The sequence below is a fragment of the Carya illinoinensis genome, chromosome 10 (genome assembly GCF_018687715.1).
Source record: "Carya illinoinensis cultivar Pawnee chromosome 10, C.illinoinensisPawnee_v1, whole genome shotgun sequence".
NCBI lineage: Eukaryota > Viridiplantae > Streptophyta > Magnoliopsida > Fagales > Juglandaceae > Carya > Carya illinoinensis.
In genome coordinates, this window is record NC_056761.1 from 23,150,983 (window position 1) to 23,165,643 (window position 14,661).

Genomic DNA, 14,661 nt, shown 5'->3' on the forward strand with positions numbered 1-14,661 from the left:
TTGCACAACTGGATCTGGAGTAGCCCATATGATTCACTTTGTCTAAAGCACCATAGCAACAAAATCAGGATCTCAATTCTTTATTAAATATTAAATAATTGGCATCTACCCTGGTCCTAATAGACGACTATGGGGGTCCCAATCCCCCCCTTACTGGGGCTCTGAGGTTTGAGCAGTCTAGTTTTCCCAAAACTTAAAAAGTTAAAAAGGGAAAGAATGAACATGAAGTAAAACTACATAGGCTCAAGTCGTCAAATATAGAAATATGTATAGCATATTTATCATAATCATCAGAAGGGACGAAACACCAGGAAACCGCATGAACAAATTATAGCACCCATTACAAAACTATAAACAGAAAACAAACCAATAAAACAGGTTCAAGCAGAAGTAAACTCGAGCCATTAGTTTCTGTATCCTCATTTTCTGTGACCAAGGACATGTACAATCTACAGGAGATCACCATCTTTGCTTCTCTGCCACCGGGTTGGTATCATCATAGATTCATAGTCCTGCCCTCATTGCTCCTCTTGCAGCCTCTCGCCTTGCCTCACTGGATTTACCACTGCCTCGGAAATACATGTACACTTGCTGAAAACAAAAACAAGAGGAAAATAAATGTGAGAAGAAAAGAAGAAACTGAAGTGAAGGCTGCACAGTGACTGGGCATGTGCGTTACGGATTTTGGACAAGGAGAACAGTCGACCTGAATAACCCAGATGCTGATTAATGTTTCCAGACAGAATAATCCAAATCCGACGAAGTAGAAGATCTACAATATGCCAAAAAGTAACATCATCAAGGTTCAGAAATGCAATAATGAGTAAAATAGTATAACTCATGAAAATCCGTTTCATGGACTGCTCAATTTAATAAAAATGAGGGTCCTTTTGAGCTAGCAAGTATTCAACCAAAAATATATTCTCGCACAAGCATCCTTACCCCAGCTAAAGAATGGTTGCCTACAACATCAATTGCAGACAGAATGCCTCTGTTCCAAACACAACATAGAACCATTAGCAGCACAAGAGGAAAAATATTTTGCACTTCTATTACATAAAGAATGTTCTACTGCATATACATCACGCCATCAGCATTGAAAAAGCAACCAACCAATTTTTAAATTCAAAAGGTATAATAGGACAAATAAACCCAAGGAAATGTGATCAACGACACAATATCCTGCAGTATTTCCACTTCCACACCAAAAAAAAAAAAAAGCAGCGATTTTCTAATGAACTTGGAATTTTGGAAGGAACATACGTGAAAGACTTTCCTTTGAAAAATATAGGAGGAGCAACTGCAGCTACAACACAGAATCCAATGTGGACCTGTGGGCAGAAGAAAATAGAATAAGAGAGATTAGCTGGCCTTTGATCAAGTAAATAGAATTTTTTTTTTTTTTTCTTTTTTTTTTTTTTTTATTGAAAGTAACAGTAGAACTAAGGAAGTTATGGAAGTTATGTAATAAGTTTACCATATAAAAAAGGAAAAACCATCCAAAGTTCATGGCACTTTCATTCCTGCAAAAGAAATAAAAGGACATCAAGCATACCGAGCAAATCAATAGTTATACAGGCTCGAAACACAACGGTGTAATTTTACTCTACTTAATTGGTGCCCCTTTCATTGGTTAATGGGTAAGAAGTATGAGAACAACAGATGATCCAAGAGAGATGTACACCGGATAGTCGCACATATACATTTCTGTCAAAATTGTTCCGCCATCCAAAGGAGTCTCAAATTTCTCTCTATATAATCAGTGTAGTTACTTATGGAGATAATCACATACTATCATTTTTTTAAAAAGAGAACAAAAGATGCGGATGGGGAGCCCCAGCAAATATCCCATTTACAGGAAATAGAAAAGGGGCAACGAAATCAATAAATGACCCAAACCCAAGTGCATCTATGGTGACAAGGAAATCAAGAGTAAATTTTGCTCCCAACAAAAGACAAAACAGAGGGTTCTATCTCAAAAAGGGAAGGAAACCTATCAAGGTGCCACTGGTGGAGTGGTGCGTGGGCCTAATGCACATCTGTGGCGGCACACGGGGCCCGTTGGTTGAAGTTTAGGTCTAGTGGCACAGAGAGGTGGATCAGTGGGCAGTCAAACCAAAGAGATAATGTGCTTGGTAGCTGCAGGTGGGTGTGTGGTGACAGATTTGGGGATAAAAGGCAAGAATGAGGGGGGTGCGGGGAAAGCAAAGAGGGAGAGGGAAGAAAGAATTGGAGAAAGGGAGGGAAGAAAAGAGAAGGAAGACAAAATTCGGAGCTTCTCCCTTGCTCTGGTGAATCTTTTGATATTTTTTATTTGATAAGTAAGAGATAAATACTATTGATCTGAATGAAATAGGCATAGCCCGCGTACACAGGAAATATACATTAAACACCTAAATACATTCTAAGAGCGATAAATTAAAGACAGGAAATCATGAACGTTGTCCCCATTTAGTACAATAGCAGAAAACCAAAGCATTAAAGTGTATAGAAAAAAGTTCTTTAGCTCCACACTAGTGCGTTCCTTTTCTTCAAAGCAGCACGCATTCCTTTTCAACCAAATACACCACATGATATATAACGGGATCATCTTCCACACAACTGCCACTTGATGACAACCTTGCATCTTCCTCCAACAACCCAACAAATCCACCACCCTCGTAGGCATAACCCAAGCAACTTCAACTGAGTGAAAGATAACATCCCACAACTCCCTTATTACCTCACAATGCAATAAGAGGTGATCCATAGATTCTCCATTTTTTTTACATAAATAACACCAATCCATAACTACACAACCCCTCTTCCTCAAATTGTCCGCAGTCAAGATCTTCCCAAGAGCGGCATTCCATATAAAAAAGGCAACTTTGAAAGGCACACAGGTCCTCCAAATGTTCTTCCAAGGGAACTGAGGATGATCTTGTGTTGTTAAAATTTGATAGTACCTGCTAACAGTACATTTCTTGTGGTTATTAAACCTCCACTTCAATTGATCACGCTGTGTCAAAGGAGACCCCATGGAGTATAAGAGGCTGAAAAAATCTACAACAATAGATACTTCCCAATCAAGGAAATCCTTAGAAAAAGAATATTCCATTGATGAAAACCATGAGAGAGTAGTCGCATATCCGCTACTGAAGCCTCCCTATTAGTAGCAAGACGATAGAGAACCGGAAAGGCTCTTTCCAAGGAATGCTCTCCACACCACACATCCCGCCAAAAACTTATTCGATTGCCCTCTCCTGCTACAAAACAAATATGTTTTTCAAAGCATGACCAACCCCCCCTTATAAACTTCCACAATCCCACTCCATGACCCCCTTTCACTTCGTTGCCGCACCAACCACCCCAAGCAGCTCCATATCTAGCATTGATAACTTCCTTCCACAACGATCCCCCTTCCAAATGTTATCTCCATAGCCATTTGCCTAGTAAAGCTTTATTAAAAGTTCTCGAGTCACACACTCCCAAACCCCCATGTGCCACTGGATCACAAACTATCTTCCATCTAACCAGGTGGAATTTTTTCTCCTCCCCCAAGCCCCCCCATAGAAACGCCCTGAAGAGTTTCTCAATCCTATTCCCCACCCTTACATGCAAAGGAAACAAAGATAAAAAAATACGTGGAAATATTAGTAAGAGTGCTCTTAATAAAGGTGAGACAACCCCCTTTCGATAAATATACCCATTTCCAACTAGCCAATCTTTTTTTCTATCTTCTCCACCACCCCGTCCCAAATAGCTCTAACCTTAAAAGTTGCTCCCAACGAGAGATCCAAATACTTCAAAGGCAAAGAGGACACCTTACAATCTAATAGGCTTGCTAAATTGAGTATGTTTGAAACCTCACCCACCAGGACCAACTCGGATTTACCAAGATTCACCTTAAGCCCTGACACTACTTCAAAGCAAAGTAACAATGCACGTAGAGTTTGAATTTGGCTAATATCCGCTTCACAAAACAATAAAGCATCGTCTGCAAATAAAAGGTGTGAGAGGATAATCGAGCCGCCACCGCCAAAACCATTACCCACCTGAAAACCAGATATGAGCCCTCCACTCAACGCAGCCTGAACCATCTGGCTAAGGGCCTCCATAACTATAACAAACAGAAGAGGAGATAGAGGATCTCCTTGCTTCAAACCTCGAGAACTATCAAAAAACCAGCAGGTGTAACATTGACGGGAATTGAAAACCGGGGGATAGAAATACAATGACGCATCCAAGCAATCCATCTATCACCAAAACCGCACCTCCTAAGCAGATATAGGAGGAATTCCAATTCACATGGTCATATGCATTCTCCAAGTCAAGCTTGCAAAACCCTCCCTCAGTCTATGGTCCAAACACTCATTTAAATGAGTACCGAGTCAAAAATTTGTCTCCCAGGAATGAATGAATTCTGAGGCTTGGAAATACTATGATCCAACACAGGACTTAACCGGTTGGCTAGCACCTTCGAAATAATTTTGTAAACGCCACTAACCAAGCTTATAGGGCGAAAATCCTCTTTGATCAAAGCCCCGTGTTTCTTGGGAATGAGAGTAATAAACGTTGCATTAAGGGATTTTTCAAACTTTTAAAAGGTGTGAAATTCCTGAAAGACCTACATAACATCATCTTTTACAATGTCCCAACAAGATTGAAAGAAACCCATTGAAAAATCGTCCGGCCCCGGCGCTTTATCCTTAGCCATACCAAAGATAACCTTGTAAATCTCGTCTTCCTCAAAAGGTCTCTCCAAAACACACGCACTCTAAGAATCAAGTGCCTTAAAGGATAGGACATCTAGCTTCAACCTCCAACCAATCAAGTGCCTTAAAGGATAGGACATCTAGCTTCAACCTCCAACCAGACGGTTCCGTGAGTAGTCTCATAAAAATCCACAATGTGATTTTCTAACTGAGGAGGAGAGGATAGCACCTGATAACCTGAATGTAGAACCTCAATAGCGTTATTGCGCCAATGTGAATTGGCCACGTTATGAAAGAACTTCGTGTACTTATCTCCTTCTTTCAACCAAAGGGCCCTGGATTTTTCACGCCAAGAATCTCCTCCAACAACAAGACTCACTCCAAATTTGCCATAACCGTCCTCACACGCACCTTCTCCGAGGTATCTCCCAATAATTTCGTTCCCTTTAACTCTTGCAATTCCTCCAAAAGGTTATTCTTATGATTGTCAATGTGGCCATAAACTTCCAAGTTCCACTTCTTCAGGTCTAATTCAAAGCTTTCAACTTACCTGCAAGATTAAAACTTGGAGTGCCAATGAACTGATACGATGACCACCAAGTGTGCACCATCTCTACAAACCCCTCCGCAGCAAACTACATGTTTTTAAACTTGGAAGTAACGGTGCCCACTGTGAATGCCCCCACAATCTAATATAAGAGGAAAATGATCTGTGTTGACCCGAGCTAATCGTTTCGGACTCGAGATCTAGAAATCCATCCAATTTTGACCAAACCTGTCTGTTTGATCACGTGTACTCTCCTTTGACCAGTGGGAGATTCATGAGGTCCAAATCAAAAATGAACTCTAAAAACTCCTCCATAGCCCCAAAATTTTGATAATGTCCAAATCGCTCACTAAGAAAATGAGTAATGTTAAAATCACCCCCATGCACCATGGCACCTCCCATAAAGAATATAGACCCGCCAACTCCTCCCATAACCTCCTCCTATCAGTATCCACAATAGGACCATAAATGCCTACAAATGCCCATTCCCATCCGTCAATGACATTTTTGAATAATGACGCTACCGTGTATTCCCCAATACATTCCTCACTCGCCTCGACCACTCTTTTGTCCCACATCAATAACACTCCACCTGAGGCACCCAAAGAGGCCAAGTATGACCAACCCACGTATGGACAACCCCACAAACTCCGCACAATTCTTCTATCAATGTAATGCAACTTTGTTTCCTGCAAGCACACCATATCACCCTTCCACATCTGCAATAATGATTTGATATGAAGGCGCTTATTGCAATCATTAAGCCCCCGCACATTCCAAGTAATGATTTTAGGCTGCATGTAAACAACTATTGCCCCTCCCTTTCGATATATCCCTTCCACCGCTCCCTTCCTTCACATCATACTTTATAGAACAAGTTAGCCTTCTAAGTTCCCTATCCCACTTTGTGGATGACTTCAAATGGCTATCTTCGATTGCCACTAGGAGAGCCCTGACCTGTTCTGTGTAGCCTCCTCTACAGATCCCAACAATAGCTTGTATTTCCTCCACCTTCTTGAACACCCAAGTAGAGGAACCACTCCCATATAAAGGACTAGGAGTAAGAGTACATAAAGGGGTTAGCACAGCCTCTTCCCCACAAGAACAATCACTATCAATCAATGCCAATTGCATGTTCAAGGTTGAATCTAAGCCACAAGCTAAAACAGATTCACCTCTGGGTGCCATAAAATTTTCAGATAACCTACTGCCATCTCTCAAACTTTTCCCCTCAATGCCACCCAGTTCTCGGAATAAAGGCCCATCCCCCAAACTTTTCCCGTCAACACCACCTAGATCTTGGAATAAAGGACCTAATGGAGGCCCCAAGAGCAAACCTCCGACGGTTTAGATGGCCCAGAAGGGATGGCAGTGACTCCGTCCACCTCTGGCATCCTTTTCTGTGCTATCTCTAGCGACAGAGAATGTCTGTCAACCCTACCCACACTCGGGTCTATGCCTCTGGTCTCTGCCGACACACTATACGACGTCTTAGAACTTGCCAACAAATCTACCTCCTTCGGAAATATCCTCTTAACCATCTCGAACGGTGGCGATTGAGTCCCACTCGGGTGGCAATTGAGTCCCACTCGGATTTGTTCCACTACACCCACTTGAATCTATACCACTAGCCTTCACCATCACACAATCCTCCATCCCACAACTCGCCGGTGACACCACCACCTTTGGCATCGAGGTTTCATCAATGTGGGCACATTGATAGCATATGGACATTTTCAAGCCGGGACTTCCTAGAGAGAGTAAATGCTGTCTTCTCTTTTAAAATATCCATCAAAAAAAAAAAAAAAAAAAAAAAGACAGCATTTACTCTCTCTAGGAAGTTTTATAACAAAAATGTCCATATGCTATCATATTTAATAGTGAGGTTTTATAACAAAAGCCCATTGGGCTCACCCTTCTTTAAGTCTTGGATAACATGTTGGCTCCACGGACAGATTCCTTACCATTATAAACAACTAGACAAGTAGCAACTCTACATACATGAACAGGAAAGTTTAGGAACTCAAGGGAATAAGTACCTAAACGCACGATAAAGAGGCCGATACCACAACACATAGGCTCCTGGAACCCCTGCTATGAAATAGATAATGGCTAGGAACCAAATTTTGACACCTACAACCAAAACCAAAGATGATGATTCACCCCAATTAGGATATTAGACAAATAATGAAGACCCCACAAATCCAGGACAAATGGAGCATGTATCTGATTTCTCACCTGCTCCCTGAATCCACGCTGTAGTAACAGCAACGATATTCCAAGTAAGGCACAGAACCAGTCCTGCATAACATAACCATCAATCACTAATGTCCATCACCTTCAGTGGCTCAGAACAAAGCACATGCTTTATACATAACATCTCTAAAAAATACGTCATGTCACATAGAAACCTGCATTTCTATCTTACAACCATGTTCAAATCAGAACTGCAAGATTACACATTGCTAAGAAACAGGTAGAATACATATTAAGGAAAGTCCAGCCACTGACTTGACCAACAAAGATAGATTAATCCAAACCAGCCAGGCTTATGCTATAATGCACAGAGCAAAAAACAAGCAATTAATCACCCTTTGTTCCTCATTGACTCCATTGACACCCACAAATGGATCTAAAATGGAATATAAAATCCTGTTAGAGTATACACGCAATAATCAACAAATCTTCATTTCCACTCCTTCACAATTATGGATGGATATGACATCAAGAACAATGAATTCTATGACATGCCATTTCCAACCAGATTTTTCCCAATGTGTCACACGCACCCCAACATGTAAGGACAAAACCTCTTGCGATGTCTTATATGTTGAGTTTGCCTTTAGGTGTCAAAAGAAAAGTTCAAGTGTAATGAAATGACCTTTGAAAAGGGTTATCCAAAAGATTTATAGAATAAACCGTACAAAATAAAGTCTACAAAAACTTGATCTAGGTAGAAGGCATAAATCAACCGCAACACAACCCTCGTTGTGTACAGTATTTTACCAGGTGGAGGTGGGAAGAGGAGAGGAGAACTAAATCTAGGCCCCAATAGGATTCAAACCTTCAAAAGGGGGAAAGAAGAAAGGGAAAAAAAAAAAAAACATTCAGAATAAATCCGGTTACGAAGTGTCCTTGACTATCAAGCCATCCTCAAAGCCATTGGCAGATCCCTAGTTATCTAGTCAAGAAGCACCAAGAATATTACGAGCTTATTGAATATGGAGAGAAACATATCCCCAGAGTCAATTGCATATCCCCAGTTATCCAGTACAGAAACACCATGCGTATTTTGAGCTGACTGAGTGCAGCTCTCCTCTTATAAAAGAGTGGCAATTATTATCCATGTACACTGGCCTCCTAGTTACTGCCATTCGAGTTGATATTCCCATGTAAAAACCTATGCTCTCTAACAGATCAACTAATAGATCAAAGAAATGACGGCATGATGTTTACTGCCAGAAATTATAAATTCACTCCTCTCTTGATCTCCCTCCCACCCTGCAGAAGTAAAAGCATCTCTAGCTTCTAGACTCTAGAGGACATGACACTGCAGAGTTTTTCAACCTATCAGAGGATTGCATAGCACCACCAACATGCTCCTTAGAAACTATGGACTAACTAGGAAGGTTGTTTCACCACTAATAGCAGTTTCTGACATTCCAAACAGATCTAAAGAGTGGTAGTCAATGAGGTTGGGGGAAGGAGCTTTTCCACACCAATCCACTACTAATATATACTCCTCATATTATGATAATTGTCCCCAGTGCAACTGTCCACACAACACTCACAATGGAACATTGTTCCGCCGAAGGCTTCTTTCAGGGAAAAGGAAAACCAAAAGGACACAATGCTTGATAAAAGCTTTTGACCACAACTTCCTTCTTTTGACGGAAACCGCCTCTTATGAAGAAGGACAAGAAGGGGAGATGAAAAGTATTTAGGATTAAACAGGTTTGCATTCTTTTACTTATCAAAAATAAAAAATAGAACAGGTTTGTGTTAAAAGTTGAGGCAAATGAAAATCTTTTGATTGACAAATATAGCCAAAAATCTTCCCTATCCAACATAGAAGGATTGATGTGACCAATAATTATACATAAACACCACATGAATGATAGGCACTACCAGCCCGAGTTAGATACCTAACAATTTCATAAAAGTAATAACCATAAAATCAGGCAGAGGTTGACATACCTAAGAATGTTGAAAATGCAGTATACTGCAATTTTTGAAGATGAATTGGTGTTTCATTCGCTATATCATGATGGATGAGAGGAAAAAAAGGAGGCCAATTTTTCTCTTCAAGAACAATTCCAGCTGCAATCAAAAGGGAGAACTGAAAGTATGAATTTTTTTTTTTTTTTTTATATATATAAGTAAAACTGAAAGTATAAATTTTGAGGCAGCATTATGAATAATAACTTCACAAGGAAATAGAACAGGTATAAAGTGTATCGGAACATAAATGATCACATTTAAATGCAAAATGGAACTGAATACAACCAAAAAGACAATGGATGATAGAAATCAACTAAGATTAAAAAAAATGAGAAATAGGCAAATGAAAAAGCAAAGGGTCAACTTGCCCAGGCCCAAAAATTAAAAATTCAAATATAAACAGGAAGGGAACATTACCTCGCGCAGCAGCATCTTCTCTCCGTTTTACCTCCTGCATTGAAAATGATTACTGGTGAAATTAATGGACATGATAGAAATCAACTAAGACATTGAACAAGAAGCAAAGTGCCCATATTAGTACAATGAAATCAACATGAAACTAAACCTGAAGACCTTTAAAGAAGATAACTCTACTAGAAATGGCAATCCTTTTTTGGTTAATTTGAAGGGTTTCCAGGGTCTAATATCCATGCCAAAACAAAAATTTGTTTTGAATCGAACATGTCAGTGACTCCGAGACACCAAACAATTTCCAGATTTTAGTCACAGAGATAAAATTCTATAATATGTTAGTTACATTTTTTTTATTTTTTATTGGCACTAGGTGTCCGGGATCAGCGTCCTGACTAATCCAACATAATATGCTAGTGAAGTAAAGTAACCATGTAATATTATTTGAAAAGCCAACATATTGAGACAAAATAATTTTTTGATCCAAATGTAAGCGCCAACCATTTTTTTTTAACCCATACTCACACATAACAGGATTGCCATCAATGACTCTTGAATGCTATAGTGTATTACTCCTCAGTAGACTTAATCTCAATATGGCGTCATAAATTGTAATGCCAAATATGATAAAATGAGCACAGCTTAAGTGCATCAAATTTAAAATTGATAGACAAGCCTTGTTGGCTGCCAGCTTGGGGAAAAAAAAGAATCCTGGTAGCAAGATATATGGTTCTTTCGGAAATATAAGAATTTGGGATTTGAATTACAACAAATGTATACCTGCTCACGCCTTCTCAACTCAGCCTCCTTAGCTTGGAGTTCCTTCTCTTTCTTTTGCAAATCCTTAATTTCAAACATGATAAGAAAATGTTAATATCAAATCCTTAACACCAAAAAAGAAGAAGGAAAAACACAGACTCAGGTAATCAACGACCTTAGAATTTCGCCCCCCTGTAGCTGTGTCAATGGGTATATCAATTGTTGCATCATGGCCATAATTGAAACCTGCGGGTTCAGGAGGAAGAGGCGAAAGCCTAGAGTTTGTGGCTGGATTCTGAAAATGCAGCAAGCATGGAGATGTGTTAAGAGTTCAAGGAGGCGTAAACTAAGAATGTGTTTTTCTTTTTCCTTTTTTTCGATTTTTGTGGGTGGGAGGGAAGGGAACATAACCCCAAAATTTGGAAGAAAGCTGGATAACCAAAATCATCGGACAAGGAAATGAAAAAATAAAATTCAAAACCATAAATAACCATGCCTTTAGATATAATAATTCAACTTTTTCAAATCCAAAAAATAAATAAATACATAAATAATTATATTCTAACAATATTTTAACTTTATAATATTTCTATTCAACATTTTCTCTCTCATTTCCCAAAACCCCATAAAACATCTTAACTCAAATCATTTCACTACTATTCTCAAACCATTTCACTACTATTTACAAATCATCTCATCTCATCTCACTATCCAAATGGGGCCTAAGTCATCTAGACTCCAACTCTTGTACTAAAGATCATGCTAAGACTTGCAAATCAAAAGTCAAACTGTGCACACCACAACAAAACGGGAAAAAAGTACAAATTCCAAATATTGAGTCAATTAGCTAGATGATACATGTATGTATATATATTAATGTATATATCGTCTACCAGAAAGAATGGAGAAAACCTTCTGTGAGAGGGGAATAAAATGAAAAAGAGAGGCTACTTACTGTTGTGTAAAATGCACCTCCACCGTAGTTTGACTGCCCTGCCTTCCCCCTAACTGCTGGGTCCTGGAAGTAATAGTTTTAGTAGTAAGAAGTTGCATAAAGAGTATGTCCAAAACATCAACCGTACCGTATTTGGAAGAAAGAAAGAATTATACCATTAAAAGACCCTAGAGGCAGTATGCATATATTGATGAGAATTAAAATCTTTTTTTTTTTTTTTTGATAAGTTAAGATTGATGAGAATTAAAATCTTAACTTTAGAAACTACATAACAACGTGAGCCCACCTGGGCGACTGGAGACAATGAACAGCAGAAGAAGCATTCAACTTAAACAACACCATGAATTAAGAAAATTAAAATCGAATATTGCAATTAATGAATTAAGATCATGAAAGAAAAACCAATTAAAATTGGTTATTACTACCAATGAATTAAAATCATGTTCGAAATGAAACAAAATTCACTAAAATTACCGAACAGAAACAAATCACTCATCTTAGAATGAAAACCAAGAAACCAATCAGGAACACATCTAAAACAAACCAATCAGTATGAAAACCAAGGTAAAATCACTTGCCACAATTGGTGAAGATATATTTTCTATAGGTCGTGTAGAGATTAATATAGGAAAAAATTAAGCAAAAATATTTAATTTCTGCTAAAACAGAACGCTAGTAAAACATCAGGACTTAAAATCAAACATGCAATACAAGCAAACAATGAGGTATATAATACAAAGCAATTCAGTTTCAGGACAGAAACTCGATCTAACAATTAAGTGAACCAAAAACAACAAAAATTAACCAAAAACCCACTTCGCTTCCTGCATCAACCATAAAATCAAACAACTTAACAAAAGAGAAAATTGACAGTACAGAGACGCATCTAAAGCAGTGTGGACTCACAGCGAAGGGATTGACTTGATCTTCTTCGTCGAAAGGGTTTTTATCGTAACGGCCGGCCATGGAAATAACAGGAGGAGGGACCAGTCTTCACAGAGAAATCTGGGTTTTTAGAAACTGTACAGACAGAGAATAAAAAACTTACAGAGAAAGCAAAGTGACAGCAAACAAGACGAAGAAGAAATTCTGGAGAGAGAGAGAGAGAGAGAGAGAGAGAGGGGAAAGGTAGAGAGTGGAGAGCTTGCCTTTGGTCTTTAGTCAAGCTTATAATCTATATAGTATATACGGTTTAGAAAGAGAAGCAGGAAGTGTGTTCGTTGGCCGCTAAAATTTACTAGAAAAGAAATGAAATGCGGTCATACGTGTACCTTTTTTTAAAAAAATAATAAATATAATATTTATATAAAAAATATTAATAATATATATAATTACTTACATAATTTAGGTGTAATTTAAATAGGGAGATGAGATGAAATAATTTTAGATAAAAGTTAAATAAAATATTGTTAAAATATTATTTTTTAATATTATTATTATCTTAATATTTAAAAAAATTGAATTATTTATTATATTTTATGTAAAAATTTAAAAAATTTATAATGGTGATATGAAATGAAATGAAACCGTTTTTTTATCTAAACTAAATCTTATAATTGTATATAATATTACTCTTATTAGAATGTTGTTTTTATCTTTTCATTTAAATTAGGTTTATAACTTTTAATCCTTTTACATTCTTTCACTTTTAATCCTTAATTTTATAATTTATTTTAGTGATTAATTTAATTAATATTGAAATCTATATTAACCGAGGGCTATTTTAAGAGTAATGATATATACAGTTATATATTATACAAACGTCGCACACTTCTTTTAAATTATAAAAAAAATATCATTTCACATATTTTGAACTCTTTCTCTTTCTAATTATAAAAATAATTAGAAAAATAAATGAAATCATTTTAAATCTAAAGCATATATATACTTTTAAAACACTTGCTACGTTTTATCCAATCACTTTCTTTTAAAATGTATTAATAGGATTATCAAATTATATTATACTTACAAAAATATCAAAAAGATAATGATATATTTGATCTTGAATGTATAAAAAAAAGACCAAAGGACAATGCTAGGGGGACCGAGAATGGTGTCCTGCATTATACCGATAAATGTAAATATATTTTTTGTTCTTTCAACCATTTTTTAGATATTTTTAAAAATAAAAAATATATTAATTTATTAATAATCACTTTCTTAATTATTAATTAAAAATAAATAATAATAAAAATTACAGTTGATCAATTTTATCCATCTGAGTAGCATTTTCCAAGACCAAAATGACCATGGTAAAAATAAATAGAGAATAATGGCTAATCATATATGGAGAAAATACATCCTATATGCTATAAGGTGAAGATGGTAATTATTGTCCATGCTTTTATAGCTTATCATCATGCATTCAATATGATGGTATACTCAATGCTCCATTAATTTCTTTCATAGAATTAAAATTTATTCTCTACTCATACCTATATTGAATGTATTTGTCCTATTCATTGTTTATTTATTCACTACATGGCTTTAATTTACATTAAAATAAAAAAATGTGATTTTCTTAGGCTTTTAGATTATTTAATGTTTATAACACCATAATCATTGGCTGCAAAGTATAGACCTCCCCAATAATTTTATTTGAAAGTTTTTACACTGCACATAATTTACGTATTAAAATTTTAATTTTTTAAATTAAATTATAATACATAAATAATATATAATATGTGATGTCAATATAGTTTAATAGGATACTTTCGTATTTATTAGGTTTTTTTTCTATGAAAGAGATTTATGATTTGATGCATCATATCAAATCGGGAAGAAAATCAATTTTTAATTAGAATTTATCTTGATATGTGATGTCGGACCAATATTTAAAGTTCAAACCTATAGAACTTTTAGCGTACGGAGATTTTACTGTGGCGTGCATAGGAATTTCATTACAATAAAATCTGATCCCTCTTTTATACCTTGAGATGTTGACATCGACAGAGATGTAGGATCTGAATTCTGACCCAATTAGATAATTCACCATTGAAAATGTGTGAATTAAAATAATGTATGAAACTGGAGCAAAAATCTCTTTTTCGATTAAAAAGCTCAGCTGTTTGGTA

At 36.9% G+C, this 14,661-nt stretch overlaps 1 protein-coding gene across 2 annotated transcripts; it reads right to left on the reverse strand.

The window, feature by feature from the left end:
• Positions 1–217: 217 nt before the first annotated feature.
• Positions 218–12,747, reverse strand: LOC122278895 (secretory carrier-associated membrane protein 3-like). Of its 2 annotated transcripts, XM_043089104.1 has the most exons (13): positions 12,494–12,746; positions 11,588–11,650; positions 10,808–10,927; positions 10,654–10,716; positions 9,880–9,913; positions 9,439–9,561; positions 7,480–7,542; positions 7,281–7,374; positions 1,478–1,523; positions 1,264–1,331; positions 943–991; positions 707–772; positions 218–591 (listed from the first exon to the last, which is right to left on the reverse strand). In XM_043089104.1, exons 1-13 carry the CDS (start codon positions 12,551–12,553, stop codon positions 505–507), a joined length of 936 nt encoding a protein of 311 aa, XP_042945038.1. In that variant the 5' UTR covers positions 12,554–12,746; the 3' UTR covers positions 218–504. The 2 variants fall into 2 exon arrangements, with proteins under 2 accessions (XP_042945038.1, XP_042945039.1); XM_043089105.1 differs by lacking the exon at positions 10,808–10,927 and having other exon boundaries at positions 12,494–12,747.
• Positions 12,748–14,661: the final 1,914 nt, after the last annotated feature.

Excerpts from the sequence above, each read along its gene's own strand:
- LOC122278895 (XM_043089104.1), bottom strand. The coding sequence starts at position 12,553 with ATGGCCGGCCGTTACGATAAAAACCCTTTCGACGAAGAAGATCAAGTC. Across the intron at positions 7,375-7,479 it reads AGCGTGGATTCAGGGAGCAG|GTGTCAAAATTTGGTTCCTA; the intron begins GTGAGAAATCAG and ends TTTTGGTTGTAG. Across the intron at positions 1,524-7,280 it reads CCTCTTTATCGTGCGTTTAG|GAATGAAAGTGCCATGAACT; the intron begins GTACTTATTCCC and ends TTTCTTTTGCAG.